The sequence below is a fragment of the Rattus norvegicus genome, chromosome 14, assembly GCF_021556685.1.
Source record: "Rattus norvegicus strain SHRSP/BbbUtx chromosome 14, alternate assembly SHRSP_T2T, whole genome shotgun sequence".
NCBI classification, from domain to species: Eukaryota; Metazoa; Chordata; class Mammalia; order Rodentia; family Muridae; genus Rattus; species Rattus norvegicus.
The window spans coordinates 84,476,999-84,492,107 of record NC_141547.1 but is presented as its reverse complement, the minus strand read 5'-3'; the positions used below and the strand labels follow the sequence as shown (position 1 = coordinate 84,492,107).

Genomic DNA, 15,109 nt, shown 5'->3' with positions numbered 1-15,109 from the left:
TTCAGCACTGCCTGCGGTCTCCCTCCTCAGTAGGCAGACAGGAGTGTTGCTACTGTCTTTTCACTGTCTGTTCACTGGAGCACGAGCCACTCACCACTGGCTATACCGGGAAGACATGGCCTCCTCTCCTCCAACAGCCATTAGCTCCCCTGGATGAGGCTGTGGACCACAAGCCCCTCCCCCGCCTGGGACTAAATTTTTGGAATAATTCAGTTCACTGGTTTGAGACTAGCCTCTTCTACTTAATAAATCCCAGGCCAGCCTGGGCTACAAAGTGACATAAAACAAAAACACAAAAACCAAAACCTATCTCAGAGACAGGAAGAAAACTTAGAAAGGCTTTAACCCTCAGTTCCGACACGACTGGAGAAAGACTGGCTCCTGGCATGCTGCCTCCAAAACTGGGCAGCCCTTGGACGGTGCCGTCAGTCTGTGTGCCTGAAGAGCCTTACTCTCCAGCTTCCCGCTTACAGACCGTCCTGAGCATGAAGCTCTGGTCAAGCCTCCTCTCCTGGCCTCATTCGCCTCTGAGGCAAACATTTACACATGAAAGCCAGCTGTGGCCACATACTGACCCTCCCCAGCTCCTGTCTGAACTTTTTCAGTGAAGTAATATCCTTGTCTTGTTGGCTGAGCTCACATTTTAGACAGGCAGACAGACAGACAGACAGACAGACAGACAGACATGCAGAGAGAGAGAGAGTGAAATGTGGAGTATGGGGGGAGAGTGTCAGTTTCAGAACACCACATGGATGCCTCTCGAATCTCCTCAAACCCATTATGTAAACAGCGTAGGACTGGACGTGACACTGCCTTTCCGAAGGGTGTATACTCTAGAGCGTGTCTGTCCCTCTCGACAGCACTGTGCTGTTGTTAGTGAAGGATGGGGAGGAGAAATAGCTGCTTTTCAAGGCTTTTCACCCGTCTCGCTGATGTAGAACCTGCACCTTCAGAGGACCAATGTCACAACTCACATCCAAGGGAGTCCCTCAGGGCACAGTCCTGTCCATGTCCCCGCAACAGCTATAGGGCCCGGTGTCTCACAGCAGGCTGAAGCAGGGCTGAGGCCCTATAGCGCAGGCCTGACTCCTCTCAACACTGGAATCCTTCTGCAGCTCCCCTGTCCCTGTCAGGAGGGGGAGAGGAGGATGGGTTAGGAGTAGGGCTGATGTCATGCTCACCGCTTCAGAACTTTCCCCTTCCCCCATTAGGGAGGTGGGCGCCTAGGCAAATGGCTTTGGGAGGTAGTATTCTTTTATTGGGGGAGGAGGAAGAAGAAGAGGAAGAAAAGAAAATATTTGAAAAATCATAATCTCTTAAAACAGCCTTTTCCAGCTTTGAATTGTTTTGACAGAACTTCCCAAATTACAAGGAGGACCCTGCCCTGTGCCGGACTCTGAGCCCACAGGCCACACCTCCACATCCCATATAGTTCCTTAGCTGTTTGTTTTGTGAGACCAGGGCTACATAGCCCTGGCTATCCTGGAGCTCACTGTGTAAACCAGGCTGGCCTTGAACTCAGAGACGTGCCTGCCTCCCCTCCCGAGCTCCAGGAGTACCTGTGTATCACCACAACCAGCCTTCAGCCTTAGCTCTCTAAGGCAGCCAACACACATCTCAAGGCCTCGCCTCCGAGGCAGTGTCACAGGTGCAGGGCTTGTGAGGTGGCTACTTGAGTGTTTTGTTCAGATCTACTAGAAAAACTGCTTTTGTTTGACAGATCTCATCGAGTTACTGCTTCAGGAGACCTTAGGGACTGTCGCCAGCCTGGGACTTCTGGGGAGATCTGGACCATTTTCTATGAACCCTCCACTACAATCTCTATCTTTAAGAAGAAGCTCAAGGGTCAGAGTCAACAAGATGACCGTAACCCCCTCGTGAGTGACTGAAGCCTGGCCACACCTGGATGGGAGGCTCCACTCCAAGCTCCAGCTTGCTGGGACCCCTCCCCCTGAGGTTTCCTCAGAACTCCCTGCCCCTCCAGTCACCTCCATCTCTTTTGGGGGCACCCTGTTGCCGAGGCAGCACAGCATGGGGTCCTCCATCACCTTCTCTACCCTAGCTGCCCTGCATCTCTGTCCCCACCGGGGATGCTAAGACTGGGGCTGGGCTGACAGGACGCAGCTGGGCCTGGTTCTCGAAGACTCCTGGGTGGCGGGTAGGCATAGTGTATGATGAGTTTTCTTGCTTCTTCTCTATTTTGTCTGCATACAGATCAGTTCCCCCTGGTCCTTACAGTTTGGAACAGAGCCAGACTAAAAGACTTCTCAGGTTTTCTTAAAGGCTGACCTGGTTCCCCTCCAAGTTTGTTCTCACAAGGGATAGCACCCTGGATTAGAGCTTTCTCTGGTGCCGATTAAGGTATGCCGTCTAGTCTGAGAGGACTGAGACAGGGCCACACCAGGTGTCTTCTTCCTAGAGGGGTCTTTTCAATACCCAATGTCGTATGGGGCAAGCCTGATCCATGGGACAGACACAGTGAACTTCTTGTGTACTAGACTTAACTAGCCTGACCCTTAAGCAGTTCCCAATCCTGTGGAATCTGAATTCAGCCTGTCTTCCTCCTTCAGAGTCAGGAGTTTGAGGACTAGCACAGAGCGGGCCGTAGAGCAGTGGTAGGGAGCTTGCCTTGCATCCTTCAGGCCCTGGCTCTAACCCAGTGCTGCCAGAAAGGGGGTAGAGAAAGGACGGCAGCATAGCATGCGAGGAGCATCTATGGCTCCTACACAAGGCTTTAAAAGAAGGTCAAAACTACCAAGAGCTTTGTCCTTTGCCCCTTCATGGGGACAGAGTAGTTAGAAGTAAGGGCTCTTGTCGTGCCCATTGTCCCTTAGACAGGGAGGCAGACTACAGCATTGGCAGGAAAAGGCCAGGCCTGGGAACTGGAGATCTCCCAGGAGAGGTTAAAAGATTGAGAGCCCCAGCTGCAGTCTAAGGGGAAGGGCTATCCCTGACCGCAAAGTCCTGCAGTCTGGAGTGGCCTTTGTCAGCACAGCTGAGAAAAACAGCCTGTGCCCTGAAGGTGGACCTTGGTCACTCTCCTGCCAGCCCTTGAGCCTCTGCTCTCCTGGGTGTCCTCCTGGAATACTAAGCTCACCTTCCCTGAGTCTCTCAGCCACTGCCACTGAGGTCTTTCGTAGGGTTTGGGCATCTCATCTCCAGCTATGCCCCCAGGACTATATGGACAGCATCTGGGAAGCATCCTCAAGGAGAGGCAGCAGAGTGCAGACAAGGCAGTGACCAGAGCTGATGGCTAGAGAGGCAACCAGAGGAGGAACACTGGGTCTCTACAGTGGGCTGAGAGGCTGGCCCAGCTCCTATGGGAGGCCTGCAGGGGTACAGAGCTACTGGGCTTCGTCATCTCACTTTGATCTGGGAAAGGCTGCAGGCTCCTGGCTGTGAAGACCACTGGAAATTGAGTGACAGGAACAGGTTCCACTCCACAGCATTTGCAGGCTCTCCCCTGAGAACAAGCGTTGAGTCACAGAGCACCATGTGCATAGTACAGAGAGGACGTGGGCTCTTTCCCAGGGAAGGCTCACTGGCCAGGACATGCTCAGCTCAGGCCACCTCTCGCCTGCCTCTGCATACCTCGGAGGCAGGAAGCCAAGGCCCAGTGTGGTGGCAGCTGCAGCCCAGGAGCCCTGTATTGGTGTCCCCAGGAAGGGCAGTGGATGTGCCCACGCTCCTCCAACAGCAGCAGGGGACAGTGGGAAGGGCTACAAATCACCCAGGCCAGACCCAGAAATGACATCCACGGTCTGTTAGAACCTGTAGGTGGCCGGTCACAGAGGGCCTTTGTGCTGGTAAACACCCAGCTGGAGTGAACCTGAGGGAGAAGCGCAGACCCTCAGACATTAGCTAGAAGCATGGGTGCCTGTGTTCTTCCCTTCCTGTCACACCGTTTACAAAGCAGAGGCAGTAGGGAAGAAGCCTGTGGCGTCCTCTCCCACCTCAGCAAGGATGGGCTGAGGCCACCTAAAGTGAACAAGGAGGCCAGACCTCTGGACTTCTCAAAGTGTGGGCTCCGCTTCAGACTCCTCAGCCAAAAGCTCTCGCAGATCAAAGCTCTGGCCGGTGCAGCTGTCCTGGCCTCTGGGCCAGCCCCTGGATGTGCCTGGGCCAGGTGCCACCCCATGCCTCGCTGTCATCCCAGGCGGGACCCCACCTGATGCTCCTCATCAGCCACTGGCGGGACACTGAGTTTGCACAGGCTGTTGCCAAGGACAGTCCATGCTTGACCTTCAAGAGCACTTACAAGTAGATGGCCTCCCAGACTGTCAGCCCCTCTGCAGGGGACACGCGGCTCTCCCAGGCCATCTCACTCCACAGGCTTCCCCATGGTTACCCGGCTCTCTGCATTTGGAATCTCCTATTTGGGGGTTGAGGTCTGCTTTGGGTGCCGCCCTGGGAACTGTTAACCTCTGGTTGGTCCCTTTGTGTCTTTGTTTACTGTCCTCTTCTACCTCCGGGTCACTCTCCACCTAGCTGCTCCGGCTGAGGGTGGGGGACTTGTCAGACCTGCCGGCTGCACCCCCACCCGGGTCTGCCAGCAGAACCTGGGGGCCTCACACAGGCTCCTGTCATGCCAAGCTGGAGCTGACACACTGGCCAAGGCTGAGTGGGGCAGGGCGGACAAGTGGGAGGGCAGTCTCTCACGTCAGAGGGAAGTGTCCGAAGGTGTATATGGGAGGGGTCCTTTCTCGCCAGCACAGGGAGCTGCCATCTCCACCACATTCGGGGCACCAAGACCATCCGGTTCCCAGTCTCGCCCTCCAGCAGTGATGTGACTTTGGACTACAAGGCTTTATTTGTAAATATGCTCTTAATATACAACTTTGAGAATAAAATAGAAACATCATGTATTTTAAAATATCAGATGAAGTGTGACACACTGTATACAATTTAATATATATTTTTAGGATTTTGTTATTTAAGAAAATGGAATGTGACGGTACTTTTACAAAAGAGAGAAAAATGTTATTTTTACTGTTTGAAGAAAATAAATATTCTCATTGTTGTAGAAACAGTGGTGGGGCCTAGGCTGTCATTTCTCCAGGGTAGTCCAAGAGTTGGGTCCCACAGGAAAGCAGGGAGTGCTGGGACTCCATCCTCCCAGGCACCAGGCCTCGCATTGGCCATCTTTCTCCTGGTGGCTCTGGGTCTCGGCATTGCTTGACCACAGTTGAGGCAGGGCCGGCAAGTTCTGACCCGGCCTCCAGGACAACTACCCATGTAGTAGGGCAGCTTGGTCTAATCGCTGTGGTTGGTACCCAGCTTCCACTTCCCAAGCTCAAAACAGCCACCACCCCAGAAGGCAGGCCTGACGGGGAAACAGTGCAATTATCCCAGGAAGAACTAAGCCGGCCTCCAGCGTCGCCTTACATCCCTGTCCCCATTCTCTCTGCTGTTGGTTGGTGTTTTGTCTTGTCTTGTTTGGTTTTTTGAGATGAGGTCTTCCTCTGATCTGCTGCCCAAGTTGGCCTCAAACTCTTGGGTTCAAGCCCTTTCCAACCCTCTCCTTAAGAAAGCAGTGCTTTACCATGGTCCCTTCTGTGCCAACAAGGAAAAGAGTGGCAGAGTGGGTTGGTAGTTGGGGTATAGACCTGTAGCTAGCCGGCCAGGGTTCTGATTCTTCTGCCTTTCAGCTTGAGGCCAGGAAGAGTAAAGCAGGACTTTGAAGGGTTCCAGTGAGGGCTAACATCCGAAAACTCAGATTGGGCGGGGGAGACCAACGGCGAGCAGATCATCGAGAAGCACGGGAGGTACAGAGGTTCCGGCAAGGGATGTGGGGGCCTGGGGATGCCTCAAACCAGCACCGTGGAAGAAAGGCTGGTCAAGCCCATAGGTCAGGCACGAGCTTGGACCTGAGTGCTCAGGTTACATTCAAACCCCACTCACCGTGGGGCTTCTGTGCCTCTTTCCTGTCTAACAGGCAGGTGCAGAGCATCAAATTGCTGATGTCATAAGTCAAATAGTAGCTGTCACTTTTATTCTAGAATACACCTAGGGGTTAAGAACAAAGGTGTCTGACCTTGGTGTGTGGGTGGGAGGAAGGGCCGCTCTGACAAGGAACGTGTAAGTCACGGGTATCACAAAACTTTGAGTTCTGTGAGGACCAGTTCCAGTGATGTCAGTGTGGGCCATCAAGGCAAAGCTATCGGCCACCTGACAGATGACTCTGCTCTGAAGAGTCCCTTCCATATTGACATCCTGATATCCTTGGGGTGAGTGTAGAAGGTGGTCCCAAAAAGCTGCCAGGACAGTGTTGAGCTACAGAGGTGGGTGAGAGAATTACAGAAAGGTTCAAGATAGGGCAAAGGTTTCCCAGAAGCAGTGAAACCTACCAAGCAAGCATACGGACTGCCAAGGTACATTTTCCCCCACGGCCTGTGGCTCCTTTGAGTCCCAGTTCCAGGTTCTCAGGGGTTGGTTGAGTCTCACCTCAGCCAGATTTTCTGGGGAACAGGCCAGGTCAGCCAAAGAATTCCACCACCACCTGAGATGTGAACAGTTCGCCGCAGTGCTGTCAAGGATCCCTGGTCAAAAGGCAAGATCCTGAGCCCAGACCCAGACTTCCCGTATCAGCTTCCCCTGAGACGTGCCCACCACATCTGACTGCCACTTCATCCACTTAGGAACTTTTACTACAGTCAGTCCTGGAAGCAATCGTCCTCACAGCCATCTGCTCGAGCTGTAGACCACTTTGTCTACCGACGGGACAGGGTTGTTGACTACTCAGCTGCAGAGACTTCCAACCCCAGATGTGTCCCAGGACAGAGGAGTGGCACACACTGAGGACATGTGTGCAGCACAGCAGGCATCGCAGAGGCGTCTCCAGAATCTGTCCCAGTGGGGACACTGCGTCCGCCCTTGTGACCACACCATGAAAGCCCATTTCTGCCAGAGTGTTTCTCTTTCTGAACTTCCCTCTGTCTTCCGAGAACTGCTGTCCCTCCATCATAGAGGATATCTGTAATGGCAGGAAATGGCCGGTGAGGACAGAAGGAGACACTTCGCTGGTAGACTTCAGACAACCCCAGCAGCGACAGAAAAATAAATAACCAAGCCCAGAATGTGCAACTGCCCTACCCAGGGAACCCATTTGGGATTATGAGATGGTAGGAAGAGACCACCAAGCCCGTTTGAATGGAGTTCGGAGCCACCTGACCTTGACCTGGTGTGTTACAAATCCCCACAGCCCCTGATCCATCACCAGGGTGGCTCCGGTCTCATCCTTTTGTCCTGCAATCAAAGGCCTTTCCGGTGCAGGGGAGAAAGGCTGGACAAAGGTGACCTTGTCTCCAAGCTTAGGAGTCACATGGCCATGTCCTCTCCCAAGTGAGCCATGTGTGTTGAAACTGTAGGCAGACTCTGGGGCTCAGAGAACTGAGAAGCCCTTGTTCCTCCGTGGCAGCGCTGGGTCCCTACAGGGGTGTGTTTTTGCTCAGCCAAAGGGGACACTTTGGGGATAGAATATGTCAGCTATAGAATACATCCGCTTCAAGTGCAGTAGTGCCTGCCTGCAGCTTCAAGTCTTAATTTCTGCTCTCAAAACCACCAGGCCCCTGCCGAATGGGCCTACACCTGCTACTGGGGGTGGACAGTGGCTTGGAAGCCCATCTCTGGGACAGACAGCTGCAAGGACGCTCTGGGAAGTGAACCTGTCAGCTCTGTAGGGGGAGGGCTGGGAAGTGGGGTTCGGTAGGAAGGACTTGAGAAGCAAAGGAAATTGGAGACAGAAGGTCATCGGGAGAGCACAGAAAGGTCTAAATCACACAGGCTTTTGCAGGAGTAAAGCTACAGAATGCTCTTCACTCATGGCCAGGAATAGAGCAGGCACCACCATTAATTCTGGTCACTTAACGTAGCATGGTCCGGGCCCACTACCTTGTGTGCTGATCGTGTGATTTCTTTTTTTTTTTTTTTTTTTTTTGGTTCTTTTTTTCGGAGCTGGGGACCGAACCCAGGGCCTTGCGCTTCCTAGGTAAGCACTCTACCACTGAGCTAAATCCCCAGCCCCGATCATGTGATTTCTGAAGTGGTAGAATTGGCAAGGGATATTCAGACCTCTGATTTAGCCAAGTGTAGAAGCAGCTTTTTAAGAGTTTGTGAGCTGAGGGGAGCTTCTGAACATGCCGGTCAATCTAATGACAACTCCTGATAGCTACCATCCTCTACAGCACTACACTGTGAGTCCTGCCCTGTGTCACACACTTCACAGGCCGCTGGATCTGCCTTATTTTGTTTGTTTGGCATTTTATCCCTGGCCAAGATGACTTACAGGCTTAGAGTCTTTCAAAGGCACCAAGGTTCTTGGGTCAAACCAGACCAAACACATAAAACAAAAAAATGCCCGTCAAGTCAAAGTCTCCCAGCCACTAGAGCACCATTTTCACCTGACAAGTGTCCCTCGAGGTCTGAGGTGAGATGCCAAAGACCACGCCTCCCACCTTGGAACCGTAGAAGGCAGCTGGCTTCCCTAAGAGTTACAGGAACTTTTTTTAAAAAAGAGAAGTGAGGGGCTGAAGAGATGGCTCAGTGGTTAAGAGCACTGGCTGCTCTTCCAGAGGTCCTGAGTTCAAATCCCAGCAACCACATGGTGGCTCACAACCATCGGAAGTGTATGAAGACCAACTACAGTGTACTCACATATAAATAAAATAAATAAATCTTTTTTAAAAAAAGAAGTGAGCCTTTGTTTCTGTTTCTCATATAAAGCTGACTGAGTTGGCTGCTTGGGGAAAGAGACTAAATCCACGTAGGAGCAGCAGAAGCAGCAGGAACAGCATTGGTGACAGTAGCAGGAACAGCATTGGTAACAGCAGCACAAGGCCAGATGAGTCAGCTAAGAAGGCTTGGACCTTTTCAGCAAGTAGGAAAGGTGTCCTTGGTGTCAACAAAGCCAGGGCCCAATGTATCCACTGATGATAGAGTACGGTCTGAGGCAGTGAATGGATAATCGGTCTGTAAGCACTGGGACCACTGTGTACAGCTGCCAGGAAGTGAGCACAGAGTCTGCTTGGTGATGTCAAGCTGCCAGTGTCAAACAGCTGGGCGATCAGCCCAAAAGAGAGAGGGGAGATCTTTGCAGAGTTCAGGGGTGCCATTTCCCTGGCTCCCACTTTGTTTGCCTCTGGTCTCTGCCAGCTTCACGTTACTGAATTCAGTGGCACAAAGTCAATATCCTGGGGTGGGTGACACAGTGGCCTAGCGTGGGGTGATGACATCATCATGGCGGTAGCCAGCACCTTATTGGCCAGCAGTAAGTCTCCCAAGGGAACACAGGCCCGTGTCTCTGAGTATGCTGCAGATTTCTCCAGAGCTGACTCAGTTTCCTGATGTTCCTGACAGCCTTACACATCATGGTGTTTTTACCTTTTGGCACCATAGCCTTCCCTTGAAGGGACATGTAGGCCTGTAGATCCACCTGGAATCCAAGCTGTCTGCTCCCACACTTAAGCATTGTGAGTCGTCATCCCAAAGTTGGATGATATTAAGGAAGTAGATGGACTTCCAGGTTGCCGTGTCTTCCTTGGGCAAGTCCTTTAAACCCACGAAGGGTTTTAAGACAATGTTACGGGGCTGGGGATTTAGCTCAGTGGTAGAGCGCTTACCTAGGAAGCGCAAGGCCCTGGGTTCGGTCCCCAGCTCCGGAAAAAAGAACCAAAAAAAAAAAAAAAAAAAAAAAAGACAATGTTACTTTAAGGAGGATGCCTGACAAGATCCCCGTAGGTTCTTAGAACAAAGCTCTGGTTGCAAGACAGATTAACAAGAGGAAAGCACACCAGCCTTTTGGGCAGCCCAGCAATGCCAAGAAGGGGTCAAGCAGCAGAGGTCATGGCCAGAATTCAGCATTAAGCCAAGGTCCACTAGTGCCAGAACTGGAGCGCTTTCTCCTATGCACTACAGTCCCCCAGGCCCCTCTGAGGAGAGGTGTCCGGATTGTTCAGCATCACAGATGTCTCCAGACAGCCCAGGGAGAGTGCACACATTTGCCTGAGACACACCTGCTACAGTGTGCATGTGGAGCTCGGAGGACAACTCCTTCCACCTGTACTTGGACTCAGGAGATCGAATTTAGGTCGCCAGGCTTTGGTGACAGATGCTATTATTTGTTCCATCCCACACAGCTTGGGTCCCAGGACTGTGACCAGGGGAATCGAGGGGATGAAGTCAGGCAGATAAATGTACACAGAAAAGCTGGGTAGAAGTCACGGCCCGCCAGCAGCTCAGCCTGTTTATAGCACACATTTGAGCCAGAAGCAGTGTTCTTAGATGCAGCGGGACAGGAGGGGGGTTATTACATACAGTTGAACAAGAAGTGGGGGTATTACACAGAATAAATGAGGAGGCAAGGTTTATGGCGTACAGCTGAACAAGGAGGCAGATTTAGCTCATCTCGGCGGGAGCCGACTCTGTAGGGGAGCTGTCTCCAGGCTGTAAACAGCCCAGTGCAGAATGTGACGTGGACATTTTCTGTGCACACTGTCAACGTTCACCCTTGACCTGAGGAAGGCTCTGCGTCCCTCTGAGCCTTCTCGCCCTGAAGGTTTTCTATTCTGTGGAGCTAAGGCACTGGGGTCCTTGACATGGCCACACTGACGTCAGCAACACCTAGTCATTCAGAAGTTTGCTCACTTCCTACACTCTACCGAGTCAATTCGGTGGCCAGTGTTCAGTCGTTTGCTTGTTTGGTTTTTGAGACAGGATCTCGATGTGTAGCTCTGGCTGTCCTGGAACTCACTGTGTAGACAAGGCTGGTTTGAACTCACAGAGATCAGCCTGCCTCTGCCCCCTGGATGCTGTAATTAAAGACAAGCGCCTCAGCAGGTGAAAGTGCTTGCCCCACGCCTGACAGCCTTGGGGCCCACATGGTGAACGGGAAAAGCAGCTTCCACAAGCTCCACAGACCTACATACCATGGCATGCCCACACGCCCCACCCCCATAAATGTAATGACATTTTAAATGTAATACGAAGAAGATGGGCACCAAAATTTCCACCAGCAAGATGACAAGTGGGTAAAAGTCATGCAAGCCTGGCCCTAATGTCAAAATCCAGCACCCGTGAGCTCCCAAGACGTGTCCTCTGGCCTGCACATTCATGTGCGCATGAGTGCACGTGTGCACAGAGAAAGACAGAGAGACAGAGACAGAGAGAGACAAAGAGACAAAGAGAGACACACATGCAGACAGAGACAGAGAGACAAAGAGAGACACACATACACACAGAGACAGAGAGAGAGAAAGAGACAGAGAGACAGAGACAGAGAGAGACAAAGAGAGAGGGAGACAGAGAGACAGAGAGACAGAGACAGGGAGAGAGGGAGACAGAGAGACAGAGACAGAGAGAGACAGAGAGGGAGACAGAGAGACAGAGAGACACACATACACACAGAGACAGAGAGAGAGAAAGAGACAGAGAGACAGAGACAGAGAGAGACAAAGAGAGAGGGAGAGAGACAGAGAGACAGAGACAGGGAGAGAGGGAGAGAGACAGAGAGACACAGAGAGAAAGAGAGAGACAGAGAGACAGAGAGACAGGGAGAGAGGGAGACAGAGAGACAGAGAGACACACATACACACAGAGACAGAGAGACAGAGAGACACTCATACACACAGAGACAGAGAGACAGAGAGACAGAGAGACACACATACACACAGAGACAGAGAGACACACATACACACAGAGACAGAGAGACAGAGACAGAGAGACAAAGAGAGAGAGACAAAGAGAGAGGGAGAGAGAGACAGAGAGACACACAGAGACAGAGAGACAGAGAGACAAAGAGAGACGCACATACACAGAGAGAAAGAGAGCGCCTTTGTGAGAAGAAACTTCCATTTTTACAAAACGTGGATGATGTCCTAAGATGCTGTCCTGATTTTTCTCCCCAACAGTGAACTGCATGTGAGGGTTCTTTGCTCAGGGGCCATGTGCAGCGGGCGCTCGCCACAGGTCTCTGCTTGCTCACAAGCTTGCTTTCCATTGCTTGGTGTTCACTGCTTAATCCCCACAGCAACTGTATGGATTAGGCTTGTTTCTGTCCTGTCAGATGGGAGAAACATGGTTCAGGGAGTTTAAATAACTCATCTGTGAGCACTAGATTCAGGCCCCCAGCCACTCTCCAGCCTGCTTGCTTTCCTGAGAAACAACATGGGTGAGTTGTCTGGGTTGTGGGAAAAGGGAAGGAGCAATAGAGGGAGAACTGAGGGGACACACACACACACACACACACACACACACACACACACACACACTACCCCTGTGCCATACAGCAGCCTGGCCTGAGAGAGCTGTAAGGAGAGAGAGCATAGCCTCCTCCACAGTCTGCCTGGGTCTCTCCTCACTGGTCTGCCCAGCAGGGGAGGGCAGCTGGTTCTTGGGGTTGTCTGTTCCTCCCCCCCCCCACCAACACCCCACCCCACCCCCGCTCCGAGGAAGGAGCCCAGACCCAGGACAGCTGGCCGCCTGCACAGTGTTTTCCAGAGCCCAGGTTCTTTTAATTATAAGCAGTTTGCCGCCCTCAGCAATTCTTTGTTTCCCTCCACTAATACCCATGAGTTGGACTCCGCCCCCAAAGCCTCCCAGCCAAGCCCTGGGTTAAAATCATTTCCTTCCCACATAGAGATTCCTCCAGTCTGTTAGCTTGGCCTTCCTTCTGCGAGTGAGTGAGGCAAGGCGGGTTGTCTTGTTTGGCTGGGATTTACCACAGTGCCCTCTCTCTCAAGTTAGTTGCTAAGGCTTTGGACTCTCCCAGTTTGGGCATATCACCGGAGGCAAATCGGAGCTGAAGGCAATGGCGTGCAGGACACAGGCTTGATGTCACGCCCTGTGCGTGTAACTTGGGCCAACTTCTGCCAGGGAAACCAAGGATTTCTTTCCTACCAGAGAAACTTGACTATGCACCTAGACTCAAGGCAGGGCCTGCTGCTGCCACCACAGGTCTCCAGACCCCACTCAAGTTACCTTTTCTTCCAACCCCAGTGTCACTGCCCATGTATTAAATTGGTTGAGCACAGACAGCTATGAATGGTGCACCAGAAATCCCTACAGTTGGGAGGCTGAGAAAGGGTGTGAGTTCAAACCCAGCCTAGGCTACGTAGCAAGAGCCTGTAAGTAAACAGAACACCTCAGATTGAATTCAGCCATTGCAGTCAGCGCCTGAGCTTTATCATTTTTGGGATTTTTTGGTGGTTTTTGGTTTTGGTTTTGAGACAGTGTTTCTCTGGTGTCACCTGGCTGTCCTGGAACTCACATTCTAGACCAGGCTGGCCTTGAACTTAGAGATTTGCCTGCTTCTGCCTCCTGAACACTGGGATCAAAGGTGTGCACCCCCATACCCAGCCTTTTAAAAAATATATAATTTTTAAAATTCCATGTGCATTGGTGCTTTGCCTGCATGCATGTCTATGTGAAGGTGTTGAATCCCCAAGAACTGGAATTATAAACAGTTGGTGTAATGCGGGTGCTGGGAGTTGAACCTGGGTCTCTGGAAGAACAGCCTTTGCTCCTAACTCCTGAGCCATCTCTTCAGCCCTGGCTTGTACATTCCTTATACGTTTAGATGGGTTTTTTTAGCAGTAACTGTGGATCAAAGTCAGGAGAGGACCCACAGTAATAGAGCCATGGTCGATAGTCCCTATTCTTGTGATTTGGTTGGTTTTGTTTTGTTTTGTTTTAAAAAAAAACAAACAAAAGATCTCATCCAGATGAGACAGGCTTTGAACTTGTGATGTAGTTAAGGTTGGCCTTGAATGTGATTCTCTCCCATTTCCATCTCCTGAGTTCTGGGATTACAGATTTGTGCCACCATACCCTGCCATCGGTCCCTATTCTGCAAATAAGAGTTGAGTCACAAACCAGACGTCACAGGGACTTTAGGTGATCTTGTCTTTGGAGGGAACCTGGCCTCATATCAGATGACAAGCCAACAACGCATACATAAGGGCAGTGTGCTTCTGAGAAAAGAACTGACATGGTTCCTGTCAGTGATTGTTTTTCCCTTAGCATGTTCAAAGCATGGTGTGTGTGTGTGTGTGTGTGTGTGTGTGTGTGTGTGTGTGTGTGTGCGCTCGCGCGCCAGCGCACGGAATGCCATGGTGCACATGTGGAGGTCAGAGGACAACTTGAAGGAGTTGGTTTTCTCCTTCACAGTGTGGGTTCTAGAGCTTAATCTCCGGTTGTCAGGATAGCAGCAATCACCTTTACTTGCTGAGCCAACTCCCGTGGCCCTCTCCACCTTCTGCTCTGAGCCAGAGCCTCTCACTGTACCTGGAGCTGGCCAGCAAGACCGGCTTTTGCCTCCTACCTTTTCCTCCTCAGCCCTGGGACTGCAGGTACGAGCTTTCTTACTTATGGGCTGAAGCTGGAACTCAGGTCCTCTCGCCTGCCCAACAAGCACTTTCCCAATTGAGCCATACCCCTCGGGCCGCAGCGCCACTGTGTCTCCCACCCGTCATCTCTGGGCTTAATCCACCATGCTGCTCCTGTTCCTTCCACAAGTTTCATCATCAATTAAGGCTGCGCTTCTCAACCTTCCCAGCGCTGCGACCCTTTAATACAGTTCCTCGAGTTGTGGTGACCCCCCAGCCATAAAATTGTTTCACTGCTGCCTCATAGCGGCTGTGACTGTTACAAATCGTAGTGTAAATATTTTTGGAGCTAAAGGGTTGCCAAAGGGGTCTCGACCCACAGGTTGAGAACCGCTTAATTAAGGGCCCAAACACAGAAGAACTTGAATGACCTCCAGTTTCTTCAAGGACCCTGGTGGGCAAACAGACGGGGCCCGGCGAAGCACCTGGCCCAGCCGGGCTCCTGGCCTGAAGGCTCTGGCAGGCCTCCACGCTGCAGAAGCCTGTGCAGCCTTGCTCACCAGTGCCTCCCTGTGGTGAGATCTGAGATCGTGAGGAAGTGAACACGATCCAGGCAACCTGCATCCTCCATTAAAGTCTCCGGTTTCTTGGCCTCCGAGAAATCTGGACTTCGACTTTGCCCTTCTCCCTCTTAGGATGATAGAATCTCTCACACTTGGAGGTCATTTCCCAATGCCCTGACCTTATTGTTGTGGGGTATTCACCGGAAAAGACTGCTCAGACATGGGTTT

General features: G+C 51.8%; 1 protein-coding gene across 4 annotated transcripts in view; it reads left to right on the top strand.

Annotated features, from left to right (window-relative positions):
- Positions 1–5,029, top strand: part of Kremen1 (kringle containing transmembrane protein 1) — a 65,116-nt gene extending 60,087 nt beyond the window's left edge. For 2 of the 4 annotated variants that reach the window (XM_087582120.1, XM_087582118.1), the window contains exons 9-10: positions 1,721–1,877; positions 2,215–5,029. In XM_087582120.1, the coding sequence (XP_087438246.1) occupies positions 1,721–1,877; positions 2,215–2,259 (202 nt within the window). In that variant the 3' untranslated portion in view covers positions 2,260–5,029. 4 annotated transcript variants of the gene reach the window in all.
- Positions 5,030–15,109: the final 10,080 nt, after the last annotated feature.